This window comes from Ursus maritimus, unplaced genomic scaffold (genome assembly GCF_017311325.1).
Source record: "Ursus maritimus isolate PB19 unplaced genomic scaffold, ASM1731132v1 scaffold_16, whole genome shotgun sequence".
Lineage (NCBI taxonomy): Eukaryota > Metazoa > Chordata > Mammalia > Carnivora > Ursidae > Ursus > Ursus maritimus.
This window is the reverse complement of record NW_024424008.1, coordinates 57,608,466-57,634,270: the sequence shown is the minus strand read 5'-3', so window position 1 is coordinate 57,634,270 and position 25,805 is coordinate 57,608,466. Positions and strand designations below refer to the sequence as shown.

Here is a 25,805-nt window from a genome sequence, read left to right as displayed (position 1 = left end):
TAAAGATTCATTAGATGATCATCAATAACCGCATTACTTTATTCATTGATTTCTTGAACACTTCTTTCTCTGTGCGTATTTTGTCATTTTATCTAGTCTCTTTTTCTTGCTTATGCTGGTGGCGTCTTGTATACTGACTGGTTTCTGAGAGCGTTGCCCAAATCTGCTTTTGGTTGAGGTAACCCAAATAATATTAGTGATTTCCTTTTAAAGTTTTGATTTTGAGATTAATATAGTTTTATATATAGTTGTAAGAAGTAACATACTCTCTGTATTAGTCTCTCATCCTGTGTGCTCCATTTCTGTAATTTTTGTCATGTCAGGAGTGTTAGGTAAATGAAGCCGTGCAATATGTTTGCAGCCTTTCGGGATTTGCTTTTTATACTCTGTCATTCTGTGTAGATTCACCCAGGTTGGGTGTCTGAGTGCTTGGTACAGATGTACCCAGGTTCTTTGCCATTTACCTGTTGTTTCCAGCTTAATAGTTGAATTTCTTTCTATAGCAATTAGTTGATAATGCATGGAAGATTTACTTAGTGTATTTAAAAAAAAATAGAAAGAAAAGAGGAAACCTTGTAAGAGGGAGTGCTTCTGTATAAACACGCACACTGTTATTAGCCTTACACTTGGCAGTTTTCTGTTATCCTTGAACAGGGCTGCTCCATTCCGGTCACTCCTGGTCTTACTGTCTTTTCACACTACTTAATTCCCATAAAAGTGGACATTTCACTAGATAAATGACTCGATTAATGAAATAAGACAGATTTACATTTTTAAGGACATTTCTATAGCATGCCCTTGAGACAGTGAATGATTTCAGGGGAACATAGTATCATGCCCAAGAGTCACTGTTGTAATATGAGGCTCTGAGTTAAGAAACCTGTAAGCCTTTGGATGTGGACATTATTAACTATATCCTGAGAAGGATTCTTGTGGTTTCGACTCCTCTTTGACCTTGTAATGATTCAGTGGCTCAGTCAACTTTGATAGAGCAGCAGTTCTCATTTCTTCAAGGTTCGATCTGCGGCTTCGCATGTAGCATTTGATGAATAAGAAAACGTAGACATTGAAGATAGCTGTGGGGTGGAAATGAATGGTGAGAAAATCCTTTTAGAAATGTGGGAAACAAATGAACCTCTAACACACTGTTTGCAGTTCAGAATGTTACTTCGAAAACTAAACATTTCATGCGTTGCTGTTTATTACAGTACTTTAAAATTTGGTACTAATTATTTGTTACTAAAATTTTTAATAATATTAAAATGTCAGCAGTGTGTCACATTTCAGCTTACCGTCTACTTAGAGTACTTATCCAGGGGAAGATTGAGCATAAGGACATTTTAACCTTTATTTGTAAATTGTAGCCAGCAGTAAAAGCAACAGGCACTTATATGAAGTAAAGGCGTTTCCCACTGCTGCCCTTTTTGTCTCTCCTCCCCTGCCTCCCCCATGTGTGGAAGTTACTGTAGCCAGGCTGTGGAATATTGTTTTGGAAAGCTTTAGAGACAATTTCAAATTGACCAAGAGTACATTGATTACACACTGTGAGGGTAGAATACTTAAAAATACGTGGGTTCTCCTGTCCTTGGGAAGATTATACTTAAACTATAGTTAACTGTGGATATTCTGTCACTGCACAAAAGCTTTTTATGCCTCTATTTTTTTTTCTACGTTAACATTTTTGAAATGAATAATATATTCATGTTCTAAAATCAAGATCATAAAAAAGCTAGTTGAGACATCTTGCTTCTGCCCATACCTGTCATTCTTCCTCATACCTACCCCCATAGGTAACTATTTTTATTAATAATTAATATATCCTAGGGGCACCTGGGTGGCTCAGTTGGTTAAGCTCCAACTCTTGATCTTAGCTCAGGTCTTGATCTCAGGTTGGTGAGTTCAAGCCCTGCATGCGCCACACTGGGCGTGGAGCCTACTTAAAAAAATTACTGATATATCCTGGCATTTCTTTTTTTTTTTTTAAAGATTTTATTTATTTATGTGACAGAGAGACGGCCAGTGAGAGAGGGAACACAGCAGGGGAGAGGGAGAGGAAGAAGCAGGCTCCCAGCCGAGGAGCCCGATGTGGGACTCGATCCCGAAAACGCCAGGATCATGCCCTGAGCCGAAGGCAGACGCTTAATGACTGCGCTACCCAGGCGCCCCTATCCTGGCGTTTCTTTATGCAAATGTGCGTAAATAGAGATACAGATCCTTGTTTTCTCCCTTTGTTACAGGAAAGGTAAATATACTATATGTAGATTGTTCCGCACATTTCAATTTTCACTTATTTTTATGCTTTTAAATAATTCATTTTCTTTATACCATTGTTACAAGTAGTGTATGATTTTTAAACTATCATGGTGACTATCTTACAGCGAGGTTGAACAGAGCACTTTGAGCTGACATAATTGTGAGAGAAATCACAAGAACTTCACATACATTTTGATGTTTGTACCTCTGTAACCAAAATAGACAGAAGGTCTTTTTAACAAGTCAAAGCTTGTTGTATAAAGTAGGTATATTCTGCACAAGGTAACCTATGGCATACTTTCCATATTGGACACTGAAAATATTAGCCTGAAAAAAGCATAAGGAAATAACTAAAATAGTCTTCTCTCTGTTCAACTTTTAATGTAAATGCTACCTGAGTCATATGTGATTAGTTTCTTGGTGTTTTCATCAGTAAAAATTATTACTTATGCATGTATAAGTATTTGTGTATTAAACAAGAGAAAATGTCACATTTGAGCACTTTGGAATTAGCAAGTTTATGAGAGTAGCATACATAAGACACAGTACAGGTGCTCCCATCCATCATGCACCAAGAGCCATGGACTAGATTTCTGCCTCAAAGACATGCAGTATTTTTTAAGTGTCAAGTTTGAACATTTGGCTTGTTTGGTGGAAGGAGTGTTACACTGTAAGGAGTACTTGCATTTGAATCCTGAGCTCGGCATCACCTAGTCCAATGGGATTACCAGTGTGGACTGCAGTGTCTTGTTATGAAAATGAGGAAGTGGGAGTGGGAGTTCATACCCGACGATCGGAGGGATCCTCTGGCTCTGCGTGTATAGGGAGGACATGGGAATAAAATAACCCCTTGTTGTTTGGAAAATAGAATTTTAATTGGTCGGTCATCTTTCCCTGCCGACAAAATGGGTTCCTTGGTTGATGATAAGGCCTCCTTCTTGTTCACTTATTTTCCAGTGGTTACTAAAATTTAACCTAGAAGCAAAATATATTATTAATCCTGAACAGATTATTTTATCTTAATTGCTTTATCTGAACACATTATTGGCTTTGAAATCATATCTTTTTCCTAATTGAGTATATTACTTATTCTAATGACAATTCTTAGTTCTTCTAGCATAAGGTTTTACCTTGGGCAAATGTAATTATGTTTCCCTTAAAATTGTCACTCATAATTTTGTTATTTCTATGAAAGAATACTGAGAAGAATTATATGTCCCTAAAGAACACTTGAAATACTAACTTAGGATCTAGGAATAAGCTTTACTTCATGAAGATAGAAAAAGATGAAGAAACTTTAATAAAAAATTATGAGTGAGGGATGTGCCTGAAAAAATTGTAAGTATACAGAGAAAACTCTGTAAAATCTATATTTTTAAAAATGTGTGTCAATTTTAGAGGTTTTCCTAAGCTTAGGAATGTTCTTTTAGCATGTTTAGAGTATTTCATAATTATTTTTTTGGTTTCATAGGATAACCTATTTAATATATATGTGAATTTTGTCAAAATGAATCTGTTTGAAAGGAGTTGTTTGCTCCCACTGTTTAAACTTACCAGCTTTGCACCATGGTTTCAAGCACGCACTCCTTCTCCGTGGTGTAAGACTCAGCTGTTCATTTTTGTCCTCCATGCTGATACACCTATTCTTTACTCATATTTTCATCTAGCAGATTCTGAAAGCTGTGTAATTTCTACTGTGACTCAAGTAAATATCTTTGTTCTAACAATTTAGAAACTGAGCAATAAGAATTTTAACTAGTTTGTAAGAAACACATAAAAGCCGTTACAGCATCACTGGGAGTAGAATTTCGCTGCCTGCTGCTGGAGCTCAGAGCTCCCCACTCTGTACACTTCAGGCCCTTGTGTACCTGCTGTGGGTCACTGAGTTAGTAGTGTTATTTATCTTTGTTGAGTCTTCTTGGCAGCCGTTTAGCATTGCTTTTTTTTTTTTTTTTTCCTCCTGAGACCATTCCAGCCTTCAGCTTTCCCTGGCAACTTACAGGTGGCTGTACTTAACTAGGCCTGTTACTGTTTAATATGCTGAACCTCTTGAAACCACTCATCAGAAGTAAGATTATAGTAGAAGCTGTAATCTTTGCATATGAGACCATCAGTAAGTTAGTCTATTATAAAGGCAAAACCACTACTTTTGCATGGAAACAATGTGTTTTCCTGTAATTCAGTCAAAACTCTGAAAGGTGGGCTGTGGATCACATCAGTGAAAGGTGTCTTTAATGGAGTGAAAATCTGCTTTATGGTGTATGTCATCATTCTTAGCTCTGAAAGATTACTGTATTTAAGGTGATAATATCTGCTAGAACAGCTGTGAGTGGAGAGAAGCAATATATCATGAAGTTCTCTTTCATTCTCTTGAAATTTGCTTTGAGTGCTTTATCCATTTTGGACTGTGTGTTTAGATAACACAGCCATGTCAAGATGTGGCTCTGGACTGCTTGCCAAGATGGAATAGTACTGCTCTGGGGCCCACTTACTATTCGTGTAAACCGTAGGCAGGAAAGAATTAAAGGGACTTTTTAGAAAATCTGTTTCATATTTGTTTTTACTGACACAGGATTTAGTTGCCATGGAATCCAGGTATCTTAAACATAAATGTATATGATAGTCAAGAGGGAGGGAAGCAGTAATCAAGCGTCTTAGAATAGTAGTAACAAGAACATTGACAATAAGAAGCAGTTAATTGATTGGGCCCTGCACTGAGTGCTTTATATGTATTATTGTGTTATGTGCTGACAATCAACTTCTGAAATAAGCGAGCTAGCCTCAAATTACAGATGATAAAACAGACTTAGAAGGAGCAGGTAGTTTGTTCAAGGCCCCACAAGTCACAAATAGCAGCCCTAAGACTCTTACCCCAAGGTCTTTGTTTTTAACTGTTCAGTCTGTTTATACCTGTCTTAAACCATCAGGCATTCTCTTACAGTAGCTAACTCCGAAACAGTGGATGAAAGGGTTGGAACAGGAGTGGAGATTTTGAGGAAGGAATGACAAATATATGGAAATTGTTCATATTTCCAGAGCAAGATCATTGGTGTCAAATAAATTAAGGAATAAAAGTAAGTGTTGTCGTTAGTAGCTTAGTTTAGGACCCAATACTAGTAATGTCTTTGCCTGAGTGTTCATTGAATATCTATATAGTTACTAGTACCAGAGTCCATTTTTAAGTAGCTGTGAGTCTGGGAGTCTAAGGCATTGTCAGAGATTGGTCTGGCTCAGGTGACCTGAAGAAATTTTACTACTGTCAGAAATGTCATCATGAGGATAAAGGACTAAACATCTGGTGTTTAACTCTTAAATGAACTTTATGAATAAAGTTTATTTACAGGAGAGGAAAAGAGATCCTCTTCTTTTTCTTTTTTATTATTTTAATGTTTTTTTATTATATTGTGCTAGTCACCATACAGTACATCCCTGGTTTCCGATGTAAAGTTCGATGATTCATTAGTTGCGTATAACACCCAGTGCACCATGCAATACGTGCCCTCCTTACTACCCATCACCAGTCTATCCCATTCCCCCACCGCCCTCCCCTCTGAGGCCCTCAGTTTGTTTCTCAGAGTCCATAGAAAGAGATCCTCTTCTTGTACATCCCTAACCCCCTTTCAGTTTCAGTCCTTCCTCCTACCATTACAGCAAGGTGTGCTATAAGAAAGGAGCCAGCCTGTTACTGTGGAACCTTTGTCTGTAATTTGGAGATGTCTGCCTGGTAGGTTTCTGTTTTTGTTCCCAAGAGTTTATAGCATATTGTGATATTCAGTTCAGCTTATTGGTACATGGGCCCTCCTTCATATCCAGCATCCAAAATAAGACATCTGTTTACTCAAAATTGCATAAATCTTATCAACTGTGTGGCAAGTCTTTGAGCTGTTTATAATCTCTATTTTTTATTGTTAAAATGGGATTATGGGATTTTTTTGAAACACTGTATTATGTTTGAGAGGTGGGGTGGTGGTTGTTGGGTTGATGATCAGTAGAGACTGGGATTGAGGAACAGGGGCAGAGTTCGATGCTAATGTAATGAAGGGGTTTGACAAGGTTGGGTCATAGACTACAAAGACTAGAGGGAAGCTAGCCTGTGTTTTGCCAATTCCTAGAGCCCACCATGGGGCCTGGCACATAGTTGCTCAGCAGATGTTTGAAAGAATTAATTAATAAATCAGTGTTTCCACATACACTATTTTTCTCCCTGTCTTCATATCCTTGTTGGAGTTGTTACAGATTTAGATATTGAAGATCAATTTTTTTATGTCATTCTCATGAAACTGCGGAATGGGGAATAGATCAGAGAACCTTGCTTTGTTCTGAGTCCCTGGGAAGGATTTAGGTGAACTGGGGTTTTGTTTTTGGAAGGCAGGGGGTGTCTTCAGGGCCAAAAATCCTTGTAATCATTCTTTTACTCACTTCTATTGACCCAGTTTTCTTCCCCAAAAAAGAGTTTCCTGTACTACTGAAATAAGGTTAGATATCTCCTCCTGCTCTCTGTGACAGCTGGGAAATCAGTTCCTTACCAAAGTGATGCAGTTGCCTGAGAGTGGTTCAACCAGCTCATGTTTCCACCACTTCCTGAGTTGTGTTTCCAAATTTACAGATTTCCAAGATTGCCATAGAATGAAAATGATTTAAATACATAGTCACTGCTGATAAATTTCATACTTCATGGCATTTTCTTTTCTCGAAGCCAAGGACCTGTAGTTTGTGAGAAGGCAAAAGAAGTATAATGACATCTATAAAAGGGGTATTTTGTACCTTGAAATGTGATTTTTCTGTTTTCCTATCTCTTGTGAATTTGGTTTCTGTTATCGAATTTCATGCTCTTCTTACATTTAATCATTCGTAGCATGGTAGGACTAAAGATAAAATTTTGCCTTCTTTTTGTGTCGCATAAAATAGCTTTAGGTACCACTCTGTCCTCAAAAATGAAATAGGAAAATGAAGGATTTAAAGCATTTGAACTGCATAAAATTAAGGGGGGAAGAAGAATCTCCATTACTGAATCTAATATATTAGATATACTGAATCAATTATATTTGCCCTCTCAAGTCCTTTGTCTTCATGTCTTGTCATTTATAGCATCTACAGTTTATATATATATATAAAGTTAGTTTTTCCTGCCTTAGCAAAGGAAAAAAATGTACTTTCTTCGTATATCCATTACCCAAATTTTGGATTACCACAAATTCTACTTCCTGTTTTTCTCCTCTATTTGAAGACTTATGTTTACTCCTTCCTCTTCTCAGATGGGGTGCTAACATAGCTTTTTAAAATAGGAAAGAAAAGTTGTCTCCTTTTCCTTGTGTTTCACTCAGTATTGAAAGTTCTGTTTACTTGCGTTGAAGCTCTGTGTCGTGTTCACTTCCTATTTTCAAGGTTTTAGATAGCCTTCATCCATCTGGGACTTGTAGTAGAAATCTTATGAGGAAAACTTAGCCCATTTGCATGCATATGTGAATTCTGATAGCCAGTTAAAATTTGAAATTTGTAATGTCCCTCATTGTCTTAATAAACTAACACTAGAATTCTGAAGCAGTGGAAAATTGTCAATATATTTTTTCTGCTAGGATTAAAACGGCTAGATGAAAAGGCCCAGAGTAGAGATTATGTTTACTTGTGTAGACAGGGTTTTTCTGATTTGAACATATTGAGGTTATTCTTTGGAACTTTGAAGTGCCATTTTCAGATCATCTAATGTGTTGGGAGAAGGTCAGTTACTGAATAATTACAACAAAAATTTCGTGACTGTTAAATGTGGTTAATTATCTTTTTTTCCCTCTTCACAGAAGACTGGCAAAAACTAATTAGATAATGTCCCCAAAATGCTATCAGGAAAAAAAAATATGCTATCAGGATGAAAAGACCCATACGATAGCAGACCATTATTAATAATAAAAGGAAATGGAACATTTGTCTTAAACATATTGATAAGATAAAAACACTACGCATCCACAAAATAAGTATACTTTCTAATGGACTGGAGAGTGGGGAAGAGGTGTGCTGGAGTTGAGGGAGGGGAGAGGTGGTGGGGGGGTATGTTGCACTTGAGGGAGGAGAGAGATGTGCTGGAGTTGAGGGAGGAGAGTGGGGAGAGGTGGGTGGGAGGTGTACTGGAGTTGAGGGGGAGGACGCTGGCTCTGAGACTCGTTTTAGTCTCAGGTTCATCACTGAGTGGCTGTGTGATTTCAGACCAGTTACTTAATCCCTTTGGTTCAGGGTTTTTTGTTTTTTTTTTGTTTGTTTGTTTGTTTTTCTTTCAATCTATAAAATGGGAAAAATAATACTTCTAAAGTTTTGTTAAATGGTTTTAAGAATATATGTAAAATGTCTAGCATACTGCTATTTCATTGAGAAATATTAGTAGGGAAATAAAAATCACAATAATGTGTTAATGGACACAAAGGTGTTTTTTTTTTTTTTTTTTTTTTTTAACGTAAGTTCAGTTTCATTACTGCCTAGTCGTTTGGTGTTTTATACAGCTGTATCTCATGTAGATGTAGTTTTAAAATTACTTTAAGCAGCTCGATGCTTGAAAGTCACTGTGACCTTTTAGAATAACAGAAAATACTACTCTGCTTAATTTTACCTTCCAAAACATAAAAACTTCCTTTTGTAGAAAATAGAACTAAAGTGTATGTGTAAGAGAGTGGAGAGATTACAAATATTACAAATACAGATATGTAATATTGTATTACAAATATGTGCACCCACAAACTAAAGCCAGCTCTCAAACTGAGAGTGACTGTGATCAGTTGTTAATTCTTTTCTTTAATATTATTTGGCTGCTTCTATCTATTCTGTAGTCTGCTAATGCTCATAGAAAATCAGTAAATGATGGCAACTTTTATGAAAAATTTGGATGCAAATGTTAAGAAACTGCCATCCATGAACTCTTTTTCCTCCCTGAGGAAGCGTTGAGAGTATTTTATTTTCGTGGCAGAAGAGCTCTCACAAGCCTATCGGAGAACCGGTTTGGGGATGGCATGTAATAGCAACTGTGTTAATTGGCTGCTTGTTAAAATAATACCAGGTATTATTTTCTTCTGTTATCAAAGTGTCGTCTGTTAAAGTCTCCAAACCCTGACATTTTCATTTTTATTAGGTTGTATTGGAACAAAGCACTAGACTCTTCATGGGAAGACCCAGGTTAGAGAACAGTTCTGACATCTGGTCAGCTTTTCACAAAGAGCAGGTCACATTGAGAGTTCTTGTTTAGCCTTCCTTTTCCTCTGACCTTGGTCCTGGGACTTCCAATCTTTAGAATGTTCCTCTGTATGATTGCAAATTGTTTAAGTTTTACCTGCCCTTTTAATTTTATGTTTTATTTGGAAGTCAAAGGAATACCCATTTTCTCCGAAACTGGGTTAGAGAAAGAATAATAACAGAAAGGAATAATTTAACATTATGCATTATTTAGGGGTGTGACACATTCATAGTTGCTATGTGAATGTGAATTTTTGTTAGTTTCCCTTAGAATTTAGCTTTCCTACTGTGCAATCCCAAGCTCTAGAAACTGAATCTATAAGTTCTGTGGACCCCCCCATCTCTTTGCACTAATTATTATTTAATCCCTTTTGAGACTTTCAACATTTATGTTCGCAGTTTGTCATAAAGGAGTCTATAAACCTAGATGAGGTGGATGGTAGCAATTGGCCGTGTTTCTCAATGCTGGGAGCGGCAGAGCAGCCTCAGGTCTGCAGAGGACGCGTTAGACTTGGCATTTGAATCTGGAGAACGTCATGTACACGTACAACGTCATGGTGATGGGAGAGTGCCCGGGTTAGAAAACGTGTTAATTCTCATATTAATAAATGTTGTAATAGTGAGTCATGGTCATAAAAGGAAATTACTTGTTATTTACTCAACTTTTTACATTGACCTAGCAGTTCATTAAAATTTTTTATAAATATAAATTGTTGACTGTGAACTTTGGATCAAGTCTAGCCTATTTATTATTTCAACACTTTGTTTTTGAAGAGAAAAAGAGGTTTTTTTATTTCAAACAAAATTTTTGGGGAGCACCTGGGTGGCTCAGTCGGTGAAGCGTCTGCCTTCAGCTCAGGTCATGATCTTGGGGTCCTGGGATCGAGCTCCGCGTCTGGCTCACTGTTCAGCAGGGAGTCTGCTTCTCCCTCTCTCTGCCCCTCCCTTCCACTTGTGTGCACACTCTCTCTCTCTTTCTCTCTCTCAAGTAAATAAATCTTAAAAAAAAAATTCTTTTCAACTTTAGCTGGGTTATTTTGTTTTGAATTTTAATATTGTACACACTAATTTTTTTCTTATTTTAAAAATGTTCGTGTTGCATTTTCTGCCTATTTTATGATCATTGGAAAACTAATAGGGCAATTATAAAACAATTTAATAAAATAACATGTTTTGTAAGAATGATCTTCCATTGTTTTTTGTTTCAGAAAATGTTGCTCCTTTTCTAAGAACAGATTTAATATCCTTTATAAATTTTCCTTTTAGAGAAAAAGGGATATAGTCACTAATGCATTTTTCCGTATTTATTCTAATAGCTGACATTGATTATGTACTAGTCACGTGTCAGACATTGTACCAAGCACTTATGCATAGTATTTTATATAATTCTTATACCAAGTTTATGAACTGCGTGTTCCTGTTATCTTCATGTTTCATTGACAAAATGATTTAGAAAATATAAATAAGTTGCCCCAAATTGCACAGCTATTAAGTGGTAGAACTGTGATCTGATTCCACATCCGTTTGACACATACTTAACGATTACTTATGCCGAGCTCACTGTGGGCACTCAGAAAATATTTATTGAAAAATGAATGTCAGGTGTCAGTTGTCTTTAAAAAAAAATGTCAAGAATGTGTAGTCTGATTTACACGTAATAAACAGAAGTTTATATGCTGCTAATTTCTCCCCTTTTTTGTAGGAGAAAAGACTGAAGGAAAGGGAAGCCAGAAGAGAAGCCAGTAAGAAACAAGCAAAGGTAAGGGATGATATTTTTTATGAGAAAAATGTTGTTAACATTGAATGGGATTTAAATACTCTGCTTTTCCAAATGCCTTTTATATTTCCTTATACACCATGATGTTCAAATTGGATATAAGTCCGTGTGTGCCTGTCATTTACTTTCTCCTACTCATTTCTTTCCTCTGTAATACAGGATGGAAAATACATGAGATAATTTGCTTATTGGCCATTGTCCTACTCCTGCCACCTTTTCCCATTCTGTTTTGTGCTTATTAAATATGGGAGATGGTTGGCTTTGTGGGCCAAGCTTGACAGGATTTTAAACTCTGCCATCCTTTGACTAGGCAGACAGCTGTGTGGACCCAACTTGATAATAGAGAACTCTGAAAGCACTGATTGCTTCAACTCCTGGGATCTAGAGGCAAGAACTCCATGTCATGTGCCTTCACTATTTGCTGTGAACAAAAATTTTCAGCAAGTATATATGCACAGTATCACTCATATATGTCCAGTTGAACACCATCCATATGCAGCTATAATTTTTATCTGGTGTGTTTGACACTGAGAAGGGCTCAGCTTCTACATTCTGAGGGCATTGAGTACAAATGATTTGCTAGAACCAGGACCCAGTAACGTATGTCATTTCTCATGCCGTGTCTCATTGTGCTATGCCTGACTAGCCATGATTTCTTCTTGGCAGTTAGCAAAGATCCGACTCCCTTGAGTAAGCCCATAATATTCTTTGTCATTTTTTCCATGCCGGCCATAGCACTTAGAGAGCAAGTCAGAGATGATAACTCATTTTATAGTTCTGAAGTGGGAAGCAATTACTCTGCAGTATAAGATGAAAAGACTGCTTATATTCAGTATTAAATATCACTCTGTCTTCAAAGGTGCCCGAAAACGAGAGCTGTAGTATGTGCGGCCTGACTGCGAAATCAGGTGGTGGGTTCTGCATGTGCTTTTAAAATGCAGACGTGCACTGTCACGGCATAGAAATTACATCTTAGGGGCTTTAGTGGGAAAAATTTAAGTTTAAGAAGAAAACTTTAAATCTAACAAAAGCATTTGATATTTATGAATATTGCATGCTCAGCATAAAACTAAACTTATTTTATTTCACTAAGAAGCTCTCTCACTTCTGCACATAAAATTATAAAATGAAAGATGTAGTCTGGAGCCAGAAGAAAACATGCTTACTGTATTTCCCTTGTGCATATTCATGCATATTTGTGCATATTACTAAAACGGTTTGTGTTATTCTTTTTGACATTGTAACGTTCACGTGTGTGGTGGTTTAAGTCATAAATTGTTCTCACCCGTGGGGCTGCCTCTTGTGCCCCTTCGTTCATCTTTCTATAAAATGGCGTATGTGTGTATTTGGTTTTGATGCTGTGCCAGCTGGGACATAAACAAGAAAACTGGCAATGGCCGTCAGTTCGGTTTCCCACTGGGGCAGATCTCAGGTGAGCTCCTCAAGCCAGGCCCACCCTTCCATTCCCCACCCCCTGAAATGTCTGTCATCTATTTGTTCCTGACATCTGGGCATTAGGACACCTCATTCTGTCCAAGCTCTAAGGCTTGTACTGGAAACCCACAGAAGAGGTTCTGCAGCTGCCATGGCTTTGCCACTAGGCCAGGAGCCCTCAGTAGACAGAGGCTGTGCTTTAGTAATGCTCACAACGGCACTGATCGCTCACAGGGGGCAGCCCTCTTGTAAGAATGATCTTAGCAGAGGGATGAGTGGCCGGGTTGTAGCCAGGACTCAGATATTCCACGAGACACCAAGGACTGGCAGCAGGGACAGATTCAGGCTGACTGTTGGAGCCCTGAGGAATTAGCTTGGCTCAACCTTTTTGCAGCCCACTTCTTTTCAAATGGAAGTGGTGGGATGAAGACTCCCATGGCTTGTCAGGTGCCCCTTTGGAGACCCAGAAGATATCGATAGCGACTCTGTAAAAAGGGGTGATGGCCCTGTGTTCTGTGATGTCTAAGAAGAAATACAGGGTGTGAATTATGAGGTGTCCTTATTGTCTTTGTACATGTGCTTTAAATGATGGATAATTTGGTTTTAAAGTAAACTTTATCCTCTCTTTAATATATTTCCACATAATCATTGTGTGATTTGTGGCTGTGCCTTCTGAGGTGCTTTGGTCAGCTTCAGGCTAGAGCATCTTTTAATTACTGAACATACAAGATAGCCAAAAGATGCCTTAGTGGTGAAAGGAGGTGGTCTTTGTAGACCTACTGTACCAGGATGTGTCGTCTTTCCCATTTAGAGATCTGTAGAGAATCAGTGCACAGCAGCTGACAGTGCGAGGAAGGGAGACTCCCATGGCGCTTTTGACCTTGTTTTGTGCTTCATTCGGCCAATATCATGTTATATGAGGAGGAACGTAGAAGACAGAGTATTATTTTCAATTGGAAAAAATAGTGTTCGAATGAAAGTTAATGGATTTGTCTTTATTTCCCCCCAAAAGTGAAGGCTTAATGATAATGTGAGGTTTCAGTTTTATAAATGATGGTTGGTGGTTATCTCTTCCGACATAGAAAGTATTCCTAAGAAACATTGCTTTGAAGATGGAAGTGAAATGAAGTTGGAATGGACCTCTCGGGAATCTGATGCTACTCTTTGTTAAAGATAGGTCTGAGATTCACATAGAAAATGTGACGTGCAGTGCAAGAGGGGGAGGGAAGCATGAAGTTGAAACCTTTGAAGTTTTCTGGGTGCCCAGGGCTTAGTGATCCGGAAGATAGAAGTCTTTGGAGTATCAAAACTTTGTTTAGCAGAGAAATATTTGAACTGCAAAATGGACTTTTTACTTTACCAGGATGTTGTGTGCTCTTATAACTTAGAAATTTTAAACTGAGATGTGAAAAAGACAGTTGTAGCAATGATCAATAGATCTCATTGCTCTTTAGGTTCAGGGAGGGGACATAATCCTGGAAACATAGCTTCACCTAGTCCTTCAGCTCGATTTCCTCATATCACTTTGATGGTCACAAGTGCTCGTACCAACTTCTAATGTCTGGAATGATTTTGCAGAAATGTAAAGAAAGGAACAACAGTGCTGAAACTTGAGGAAATAGATCCCCAGAAATATCTCTGTGCTATGCTGCTTTTGAACAGGAAGTAGAAAGTTTGGTAAAAGTGAACACTGAGTGTGGAGGAATAAAGAGTAGGGAGCAGCTCAGAGGCAATTAAACACTGGGAAGTTACGTGTTACCTGATTATATTACAGATGCTTATAGTTATTTTTTAGGTGTGGGGAAAATTATATCAAAATAACTAAAATAATGTCCTTTGTTTTGAGGTTGAAGTTTATAGTCGTAAACTTTAGCTTTATTTTCTCTGATTTTTATTGCCTTACTTAAGAAGGCCATAAAGTGACCTGGAATACTTTATTTATTTGCTTAACAAATAGTAGACTTAGGAAACAATGTTTTGGATACCTGAGGTGGTATCAATTAGTTCTTTGAGGTATAAGATCCAAAGAAGTAGGAGTTGTGTAACTTTAGAATGTGAGTAGGCCTGAGAGATGGTCTGGACTGGTTTCCTCATCTACTGGTCTGTCATATCTTTCTCTCTGGCCTCTAATAGTTTTACACAGCTAAGCTGTATTTATTCATTCTGAGAGGACCTTCTTTTTTTTTTTTTGGCTTTGGAATATCCTTTTATTTATGAAATAATGATGATTTTTAAAAAATCATCATTATTCGACAAAGTAAAAACCCTCTGTCAATCTTTTGAAATCTTTTTTGAAATTTTCCTGGTTCATGACATTTAAGAGTGTGGCCTCCAGTGATCTACTCCAGTAGTTTGGGTTGTTAACAGTACACTGAGTGCTTATAGGTGTTCTGTGGAGGTATTTGGGGTAGGACCCTGGGCTCCCATTCTGACTTCAATCAGAGCAGCTCCATTTTTTCCTTCATGTATACTTAGCTTCCAGGGGAGTTTGTGTTTGAAGTAATGGCTCTGCTTAAATACATGCATACTTAATATCAAATACATGAAATCTAGGAGCAAATAAATGACTCACCCCCGGTCACTGGCTTCCTCGGGCACAAGTGGTAAGTGTACTTGGGCTCTCTGCATCCTCATTCCCTGTTACTGCTCCATGCTCCTTTGATATGTTACTTTTTACCCCTTTTATTTTATGTGATTTTTCTTTAAAACGAACTTAACTTACGTACGTGTGCTAGCAGCTGTTCATAAAATATGGTTAATAGCAAATCTGTGAAGAGAGAACTGTGAGCTGACACTAGGAAGTGGGCTGTCTCCATGTTGCTGGGTGACCCCTGACGTGTTGTTTCCTCCTCTGGCTTCTTCTCACCATGTGTAAAATGAAGGGAGTATATGACATAGTCACTTGCAATCATATTTACATTTTTGTATTCCCATATAATCTTGATCTGAGCCGAGATATGTAACAAAAATGTATGCATTGTACTCAGCGCAGTTCCTAATATGGGTCCTCAGCCTTTCTCAACATTCGTGGAGAACTCCTTTGTTTTCTCTCACGTCTTACTGCAGTCTTCTCTGCTGAAGGATTATCTTTTCTTACAGAGCTACAGATAGACTTTAATAAATGTTGGTAATGGTCATTCCGAGGTCTTAAGCCTTTGCATTTATTCCTTTTTGGCAGTATTTTATTGATTGACATCAAATTAAAATTTTTCATTTTGGGGGGGAAATTTCTCCTCATTCCATGTATTTCATATAGCCCTTGCTTCCATGTATTTCATATAATCCTTGCACCCCCTCCCCATTTTTCTCCTTTTCTGGCATTTCATAGTTTTGAAATTTTACTGGTCTCTTTGTTTTTAGTATGGTTAGGATTTCAAGGGCTCTAGAGGGTCAGTTAATTTTGAGCCAAACAACTTTTGATAAAATTAAAAACAAGATAATGGAAATGTAAGTTTGTTTATAGTCCCAGTTCCCAGAGAAAGCAAAGGTCCTCCCTGAAAGTAAATTGCTCTCACATTTGAAGGGACTGAACCCTTCTAGGCTGCCCTTTGCTGCCCTGATACAATCACTTATTTAATGGTGACCTAAATGAGTCATTCTCTTTCTCTGAGCAAACTGCTCAAATAATACCTTGTTTTAGTGCTATAATAAGACCCATTATGCTGTCCTTCTACTTTTTAAATAGACAACAGAATCTTTTAGATGACATGCTTTTTTCCCTTTAATATCTATCTAAGTGAGCAATGAAAACCCAAATAGGTTTAGCTTTTATTGTGATTCTAGTGTTGGTTGGGTTTGCGTGGATATTAATGTAACGTCTCTTTTCTTTTCTTCTTTCCTTTCCTTTCCTTTCTTTTTTTTTTCTCTTCTCTTCTCTTCTCTTCTCTTCTCTTCTCTTCTCTTCTCTTCTCTTCTCTTCCTCCTCTCCTCTCCTCTCCTCTCCTCTCCTCTCCTCTCCTCTCCTCTCCTCTCCTCTCCTCTCCTTTTCCTTCCCTCTCTTCCTTCCCTGCCCTTCCCTTCCTTCCCCTTCTCTTTCTTTCTTGATAATGAAGAAGGGGATTACTAAATTTGAACTTTTAACTGTCCGGGATCATTTAAGAGAAGCTTTCAGTCTTCCATTGTCAGAGAATTGTCCTCCAGTCATGAAGATTTAAAGTTAATTCTGGAAGAAAGAACAGTTCTGGTTATAATACCTTCCACATGGTGAATACATGCTGTTCTTTTAAGACTCAGCTTATGGGTCTTTCCTTTTATAAACACTTTTCTGACCACCTCAGATAAAATGGACCTCCGCTTTTCTAACTCCCACTTCGGTGTCCTATATGCAGCTTCTGATGGTTTATGGCACTTTACGTGGATGTGTGTCTGTCTTTCCTGCTCAGCTCTAAGTCTTGTTCTTGGTGTCCTCCTCACAGTGCTTGTTTCATGATAAGCACTTGATAAATGTTTGAATGAATGACTTGAGTGGGTGAAGGAATGGCCTAATGGGATACAGGGCGCAGACTTAAAAATTCTTTTAAAATCTTGTTTATTGGTGTAAAATATACATAAGATTCACTATTTTAGCCATCTTTAGGTGTACTGTTTGGCATTGATTACATTCACATTGCTGTGCAACCATCACCCCTACCCATTTCCAGAACCTTCTCATCTGGGACGAAAATCTGAACCCATGAAAAACTCACTCTCCATTCCTGCCTCCCCACTCTCAGCCCAGAATACAGACCTTTAAAGAAAAGACGCTTATATTCCAAATCACTACTTTTCAAATGAGAAAGTGAAGAGTTTTTATGAAGAGGTGATTCTTCCAAGATCTTACAGTTAAATAACTGGCTAACCTCCAGGTCTCTGGGTGCTTATGTATGTGTTTTCATTCTGACTTAAACTCCCTTCCCTCCAATATAACAATATAAGAAATACCAAGAGCACTGCGTGTAGTTTAGAATTTTATTACATTTATTTAAGGTGTTATGTATAAAAATATAACAGAAGCAAGTTATCAATACTATCAGTCACAGTCTCAACACTTATTAAATACTATAAGCCAAGTAATACTGAAAGTTTCAATAACATCAGTGTTAAATTTATCAAAAAGATGTTTGTAAAGAATATCCCCCCCCTTTTTTTTCCTGTAGAATACATAGGAATTGTAATAGGAACATGAGTTTGGGTACAATTTTTATGGACATTGTAAAACATAACAGTAATCAGTAGCCGCTGTCATTCATTGATTACGTGCTGTGTTACAAATACTGTGATTAAAGGCTTTACGTGCGTTATTGCTTTAATCCTCACAAATAGCACTGTGAGTTAACTGGTGGTATTATCTTCATTTTATAAATGAGGAAGCTGAGGCTTAGGGAATTTATACAGCTTTCTGAAGATCACATAGCTAGGATATAGCAGAGCCTAGACCGATGTCTGCTTTACATGACTTCAAAGCCTTGACACTTAAGCATGGGGCTGTGCTGTCACCTCATTTCCAAGGCAATAAAGAGCATAAAGAATATGAGGAACTTAAAAGCTAAAGCAGACATTGAAAGTAAACAGATTTTTCTCCTGAAGTCGCTCTTTTTATCTACACTTAGTTCCATCTTATAGTAGGTACTAAGAAACAGAACAGTTAGTTATATAACCATTGACTGGTATAGGGTTAGGGTTAGGATTTCCTGTTAGTTTCTCTATATCACCATAATCCCAGTAACAATGTCTTTTCTTATGAATGAACCATTATGAAATAAATTACCATTATTTTCAACCATGGAGGTCAGTTGAACATGCCACATTCTCCTTTACTTCTTTTATATAAGCTTTTCTCTCCCTGAACTGTCCTCTCCTTTGTTGCTTTTTTCTTCCTAGCACTGTTTCCCTTTTGAAGCCTGTCCTGCCCCCTTCAGGCAGATTTAGGCATTTCTTTCTGCTCTACTATACTTTTTGTACATTATTTTGCCTTGATTCTTAGTGATTTTTGTCTTTCTCATTGCTAACCTGTAAACTCTTTGAGATCAGCACCTGAGTTTTTTCGTAGTAGCTGGCACATGGTAAATCCTTATAAATTTGTATTGAATCAAGGAAATGCAGGTGTATTCATTCTTAAAGTTAGCATTTACCTGTTAATGCTGTCAGTCACAGGCTCCTTAAAGCCCAGGGGCTGGACCCATAGAATGCAGTGGAGTTGCACCATACCCATTTAAATTTGTGCCAGACTGGATGCACCCATTGGCGCCCAGGGCTCTTCAGATTGCTGCTCCTTTCCTCCCCCATCTTGTTGATTTATCACCACCTCAAACAAATCCATTAACCTATACTAAGGTTATAGATCTTAATATTAAAACAGAACGTAATGAATTGTAGGTGGTCAGCATCTCTTTATTAATATTTGACCAATATTCTGTTTGCTAGAATTTAATAATCTTAAAGGTTGAAATGTTCTGATACGTACCTATGGTTTTCCTTTTCTTCCCTTCTTTTATCTAATTTAGAATATACAAAGCTCCTGTATCTTACTGGTGATAGAAGGGGTAGTCTGTAGCAGTTTGATCCTGACTTTCACTTTCCTTGCTGACTTTGGAGCCTTAACTTCATAGAAGTTGTAACTTCACTCTGTCACCTAGTAACCTTGCTCATAAATATTTGTTGATCGACCAAAACAGGGGATTCTGTTAAAACTTCTCTGTTGGCAGTGTCATGATGAATATTGTATTTGGTGGTCTTGAACATGGTTTGCCTGAATAATTACAACCTAATTCAAATGTGGTTAGACCATGAGAAAGCTAGGACTCATATCCAGGTCTCTCTCTACCTCCTAATTTATAACCACTGAGAGCTGAGCAGCGGGTGCTAAATTAAGGGTGATTGTAAACCTGTACTTTGCAGGTTGTGAGCCCTGAGAACAAGATGGAATTTTTCAGAAAACAAGTCAGGCTTTGTTGCTTTTAAACTTGCAATGCAAGACCAGGTTAATTTGAGACAAAAATTTTTGAGACAGAATTTTAATGACTGATTCAGGTGTTTCGTCTAATACTTCTTAAAGAATGTTGTTTTTTTTTTATAATTCATGCAAAATAAAATGTTATAACCAGATAACATTTTAGGAAAAATAGTCTCAAAACACATTTGAATAAGATGCCCAAAAAAGCACTCATGTGCTCATGCTCTCTCTCACTTTCTTATACATATATGTGTGTATATATATATGCGTGGGTATATATATTTGTGGGTTGTAGGTACATACTTATATGCATATATATTACCCCTTTCTAGATATTAATAATAATTGTATTGTTTAATGCTCTAAAGGACTCTGCTAATTTGGGGGGGGGGTCATTTTAGGTTCATTACAATACATTAGGACTCTGACTTCAGATTGGACCAAAACAGAATAAGTCAATCCCCATGATGCCCTTTATCCTCAGTTGTGCTTTATTTTGCTTAATCTCTAATTAGAGATAATTTGACATTTATATGCTTGAGTTGGTGGTTTGTAGATATATCTTCTCTAACAGAACAAATTAACTGTCTGAATCATTGTGGTCAATTGGTAATTGTGTGGTCATTAGCACATACCCTACTTTGTAGAAACTGTTGTGAGCATTGTATGTGTGTGTGCCATCATGATTATGGAGGCTGATTCTTAGAATCATCAACCCGTATTTTTATATGTATTACCATTCACTAATGATGTGCATGATAACTTTGGCTGTAAAGCTGTTCATGTCTTTTGGGAGATTATACCGTCGTAATTTCTTACAGTATACAAAAATCCCAAATTACTGGGGAATAAAAGTGCATGTGGGTCCTTTCCTCCTTTCTCGTTAAGGTTTTGCTTCACAACTCTGAATCCTTTCGTTTATACTAGGAAATAGAGAATTACCATAAATCTCGATTTTAATGTTTCTCAGAGTGTGGTACAAGAATCTGTGTGGGTTCTCCATGTTATTGCTAGAGATTTTTTCAAATTCTCATAAATACCCAACATTGGCTATCCTAAGACTGAATTATTTGTATCATATATATATATATCAATATCATATAAATATATATATCATATATATGATATATAAATAAATTAATTAATAATTATTTAAAAGTATGTAAAGGCTCTTAAGATGATCAAAAATATGACTTTATATTGCTAAATTCATAGTACCTTCTTGTCTTTTCTTAAATGACACATCAAATGTAGAATTGTCACCTTGTACCTAGTTTCGTGTTCAGTGTCCTCTTCTATCAGAAGAGATGGAGATAAACAGAATGGTGTGTATACAGCATCAGCCATACTTGTAGCACTTCGTCAGAATTTAAGACCATCAGTGGCAGGGAGAACAGGGAGGAGGAAGAGCATGCCAGTATTTCTTAACAGGAAGGCTGTCCTCAGTCTTTTAAATGAAGAAGTTGGGAAAAGGGAATAATAGAAACAAAAAAGAAATGGAGTACAGGAAAAAGAAAACGGGGATACGTTTTATGCTCAGTCCAGAAGACCATTCCTGATTTTGAGAGAATGGGTGAGAGAATGAAGCTGATTCCTAATTTTCAAATATTTCTGCTATCCACTAGTGCTGTGTGAAATACTTTTTTTGTGAATAAGGAAAGCTCTTTTGGGGGGTGAACTTTAACTTGCCGTGGTGTTGTGAGCGACCTATAGAGCTGCCAAGCTTTCCTGCCCCTTCTCGAAGCCATAAGACTTGTGTTGGAGAGGACCGTAAGCCAGTGTTCGAAAGAGGAAAGTGGCTAGAAGAATTTGTTCCTGGAGATAAGCACATATACTGAAAATAGCATTGAGGACTTGTTTTTCTCACTGACACCTTTTTTTTTTCTCAGTCCTTTAATGAATTCTATATGAAATGCTTTGTGACCGTGAAGCTCTAATTAGCTAATCTTATTATTGTTATTCTTGCAGTTATTGTTACCAGCAACATTAATTCCTGTTTGCCATGGTTTCTTTCTTTGGGTAAAGTTGTAGCCAGGTGTCTGCAGTGTTTTGTGCTGGAATACCTTTCCCCTTGCATAGTAGCTCTTTATTATTCGTATATATTACAAGATCCAAAGGTTTCTTGACTTGAAGAGAACTCTAGAATTTTTTGTTTATAGACTGTGTTGTAGATTGTCGACACCATCACAGTGTTTCACCCTTTTCCAAATAAGTGGAAGCATTACTGTCATCTGACGGTGGCAAAAGCTTTACTACAGAGAAGCCAGTTAAGTGACTTGGTTAAGGTCAGACACCTAATTTAGAAGGTTAAACAAAGCCTCTGGTTTCCGTCTCAGGACCTGAAAGGCAGAGGTCTTCTGGTACTTTTGAAGGGTTGATCTGTTTTCTGTCCTTCAGATTGTACGTTAATAAATCTCAGCCTGATTGCCTTGAGCATTATCTGCAATGTTCAGGAGAGAGTGGTATTAAATTATGAGACCTGGAACTTAACTGTTTCTTGTCCTAAATCACTGTACATTTAGGTGCAAAATCACAATATTCCCCTAAGCTTTACTTTTCCTGATGAACAGCACAACTCCTTGGGAGAGATGTTTGGCAGTGTGTGCAAAGCTGGACGTATGCCTACCCAGGGCCCCACACTTGCCTTCTTAGGTATAAACCCAAGAGGGATGCAGAGATGTCTCCTAAAAGATGCTCCTAGAGCAGCACTGTTCATAATCCTCAGAGTCTGGAACTAATCCAAATTGTAGAGTAGATAAATTCTGCATATGGATACAATGGGAAAATATATACAGTTATGTTACTACCTGTCAAGGACCGATTTCACAAATATTGAGCAAAAGAAGCCAGACACAAAAGAGTAAATACTATAGAATCCCATTTATATAAAATTGTTCTGTTTTGTTTTTGTTTGTTTTAAAGTAAAGCCCACATTGGGGATTAGACAGGATAGTGGGGTTACCTTTGGGGAAAAGAGGGAATTATTACTGAGAAAACAAGTATGAGGGGGGCTACTGGAGAACTTGGGAGTGTTCTGATTTCTTACTTTGGGTGGTGGATACGTGGGGGTATTCTCTTTATGAAATTTCTTCAAGCTCTGTGCTTATAATTTGTGGTACTTTCCTGAATATAGGTCATACTTAAAAAGGTTATCTTGAAAAATGAAGTGGTATACTAGATCTCTATACGTGCTTTTAGTCTACATGTTTTAATTTGTGGATTTAGGAATATATAGGGTGTTATGGATAGTACTTATAACTGCAGAACTATTAGGAGCCTTTGTCCCTCGAGTCATCCATGTTTTATGAAAGCTATGAAAGAAAATTAATAATTTATATCCTTCAAATAACACAGTTCCTTTTTAAATCTTCTTGTTCCAAGAAGTATTATATTTTACCTCCTGAAACTCATAAAACAGCTTCTCCAAAATGAGAAAATAATATTATGATTACCATGCAAATTAAAAAGAAAAATATATATTTTCTAAAAGGGGCATAGTAATCATTGTGCCCTTCAGACACCATTAGCCTCCTCGCCACCCCAGTGAATTTTCCAGTTTCTACACCAAATTTTTGGGTGTTTTGGTGGCCTTAGAATGTTGTCCAGTTCCCTACTGTTCCTGCCAGCTGAGAGAACACTGAGAGCTGTTGAAATTGGACTTTATTTCAAATAGTGAACACAAGGGTTGATGAAATGGACATTGGTATGAATAGTTCCTGCATGTACTATTGTAACTTCACAAATTGGAATGTATGCATAACTGACCACAGAAATTGAGAAATAATCAGAACTTGAAGGCTTGTTTAATCAAAGAAGTAATTATCATCCCATGAGTAGGCTTTTTTCATTTGGTTTATCTCTTTCTTGCTATAGAGATATTCAGATACAGTACTTTCCGTGCACATCTTATGTGATTTAAGTGTTCACTCCCTTTCACCATCTATAGATAAATATCATTTGACAGGTACTTATTCAGCATCTGTCATGTATCTGGTATAGTAGTAAGAGTTTATAGTGTCATGGAGGAAGTAGGCTTTGTTTCTGTAGCTTCATTTTGTCTTACTTGAGGGAGTAAATCTCCTGCAATTCTGCATCAAATGTTAAGCTTTGAAAATGATGCAGAAATAGTGTATTCATGATCCAAAAATTCCTTTATCAAGAATCATACTGCTTTGGGGGCGCCTGGGTAGCGCAGTCGTTAAGCGTCTGCCTTCGGCTCAGGGCGTGATCCTGGCATTCCGGGATCGAGTCCCACATCGGGCTCCTCGGCTGGGAGCCTGCTTCTTCCTCTCCCTCTCCCCTGCTGTGTTCCCTCTCTGGCTGGCTGTCTCTCTGTCACATAAATAAAAAAAATAAAAAAATCTAAAAAAAAAAACAACATACTGTTTTGTTTGTCTTTGGACTATAATCACTGGTAGAACTAAGACCAATTGTTTTATTTTACCCATCTTGATTTTCAGCTGTGTACATCAATTTTCCTCTTTACTACAGACACATTTGATTTTTATTTCATAAAGTCCTCTCATTCCCTTCAGTTGGGAATGATATACACTCTCAAGCTTATCCATTTATTTATATTAATGCAGCTTTCTTTGGAAATGAGAAAGTATATTGTCATAGGGCATCAGCTTCATTGAAGTGGTTTTAGCATGATTCTTATCATCTAAATTCTAAACATGACTGCTATTGATTGCTGCCTCCTGGCATCCATCCAACCCTGAGATTTTTGCCCTTCTCAGTATAGCTGACACATGGTATTTTTGTGGTGTTCCTTTGAAGATAACAGAAAGTGAAAGAAAGAAAAAAATATTAAGTCCTATCTAAGTAAAAGAGAAAATTAAGAGTGAATGATAGAACAGTGTGCATTGTGAGTTCATCAGTAATGTTAGATCAGAGATTTGGGGTTTAAGGTCAGCTTTTATCACTAACTGCCAGGTTGTTAGAGCTCTCCCACAAAGAGCATGAGATTTGGAAATAGAAGACCCAGGGTCTGTTCTTGCCACTAAGTTCCGGACTCCATGGCAGCCATCTTTCCCCTGAGCCTCAGTTTCTTCTTTTGTAGAATAACAGCAGTGATGTTGCCTGCGTTGTCAGTCTTCCAGGTCTCTTGCAAAGACAATGAATGTGTAAAGGCTTGGCGAGCTATGAATCACTGTAAAGAATATCAGCCATCATTATCAGTTTTATTATATGTTGCCTTTTTAGCAGGCTTGTCCAGAATAGCCAAGATCTAAACCAGTAGCTCAGTCAAGACTGGAGTGTGTTGAATCCAAATCACTGAAAGATGTCTCAAAATGCAGGTGCTTAGCTCCTCCTCACCCCCCTCCCGTCAGAATCTCTGGGGAAGAGGCCTTATTTGCATGCATTCATGCAATATATATGTGTATAATTAAGGTATGACTGCCACTCCTTTGAGAGCCAGGGGTCTAAAGCCAGATGCACACTTTGGTACTTGCATGCAACCCTGAGCTGCAAAGCCTTTTCTATTTTTGCTTTGGCTTATGCCACTATGGCAGAATGTCTGCTAGAAACACATGCATGAATGCAAGCTTAGTCTCCTGAGTCAGTCTGTAACCCAGCGTGACCGGCTTTAGCTCTCCCTCGGTGTGTCTGACTGCATGTAGGTTGGCATCAGAGAAAAATCTCCTTTTGTTCCTGCCCTGAAATCTCATGAACCGCCTCTAAACTAATGCTGGGGTATAAGGGAATGAGAGTCTGAGAGCTGTGTGTTGTCCTGAACCTTGTAAAAGATAGAGACCACCAGGATTTGGCTTCTCTGTGCTATGTACACGAAGTCCTATGTTTGTTTGGCTCGTTGGAGGAGAGAGAGGCCTGGAAGTGACTGCACTGGGAGGAAGTGGCTCTGGTTTAAGTGGAGTCAGTGTTGACCTAGAGGATCCAGTGGACTGGGAGCCTGATTTCTGTACCACCAGTAGATCGCTGTGTGGCCTTGAGCACATTTCTCAGCCTCCTTGAAGTGTTTTGGACTGGATGTTCTGCTTGGCCCCTTTCAGCTCTATAATTCTGATATCCTTTTTTGTTCAGGAGCTGATAAATTATTCTCTATCATTTTTAGACCCTTTCTAACCTTCCCACATAATGCTTGTAGGTGTGTTGTCTATTCTGTGTAGCATCTTCACCAGAGATAGAGATACACCAAGAGGCCCAGGTCGTGATCCCAGGGTCATGAAACTGAGC

The 25,805-nt window shown here is 37.8% G+C and overlaps 1 protein-coding gene across 1 annotated transcript in view; it reads left to right on the top strand.

The window, feature by feature from the left end:
* DDX10 (DEAD-box helicase 10) overlaps positions 1 to 25,805 on the top strand; it is a 261,015-nt gene that overhangs the window by 138,224 nt on the left and 96,986 nt on the right. Inside the window, exon 16 of the mRNA XM_040631253.1 lies at positions 11,168 to 11,224. Within this exon, the coding sequence (XP_040487187.1) occupies positions 11,168 to 11,224 (57 nt within the window). The remainder of the gene's footprint in view (positions 1 to 11,167; positions 11,225 to 25,805) is intronic.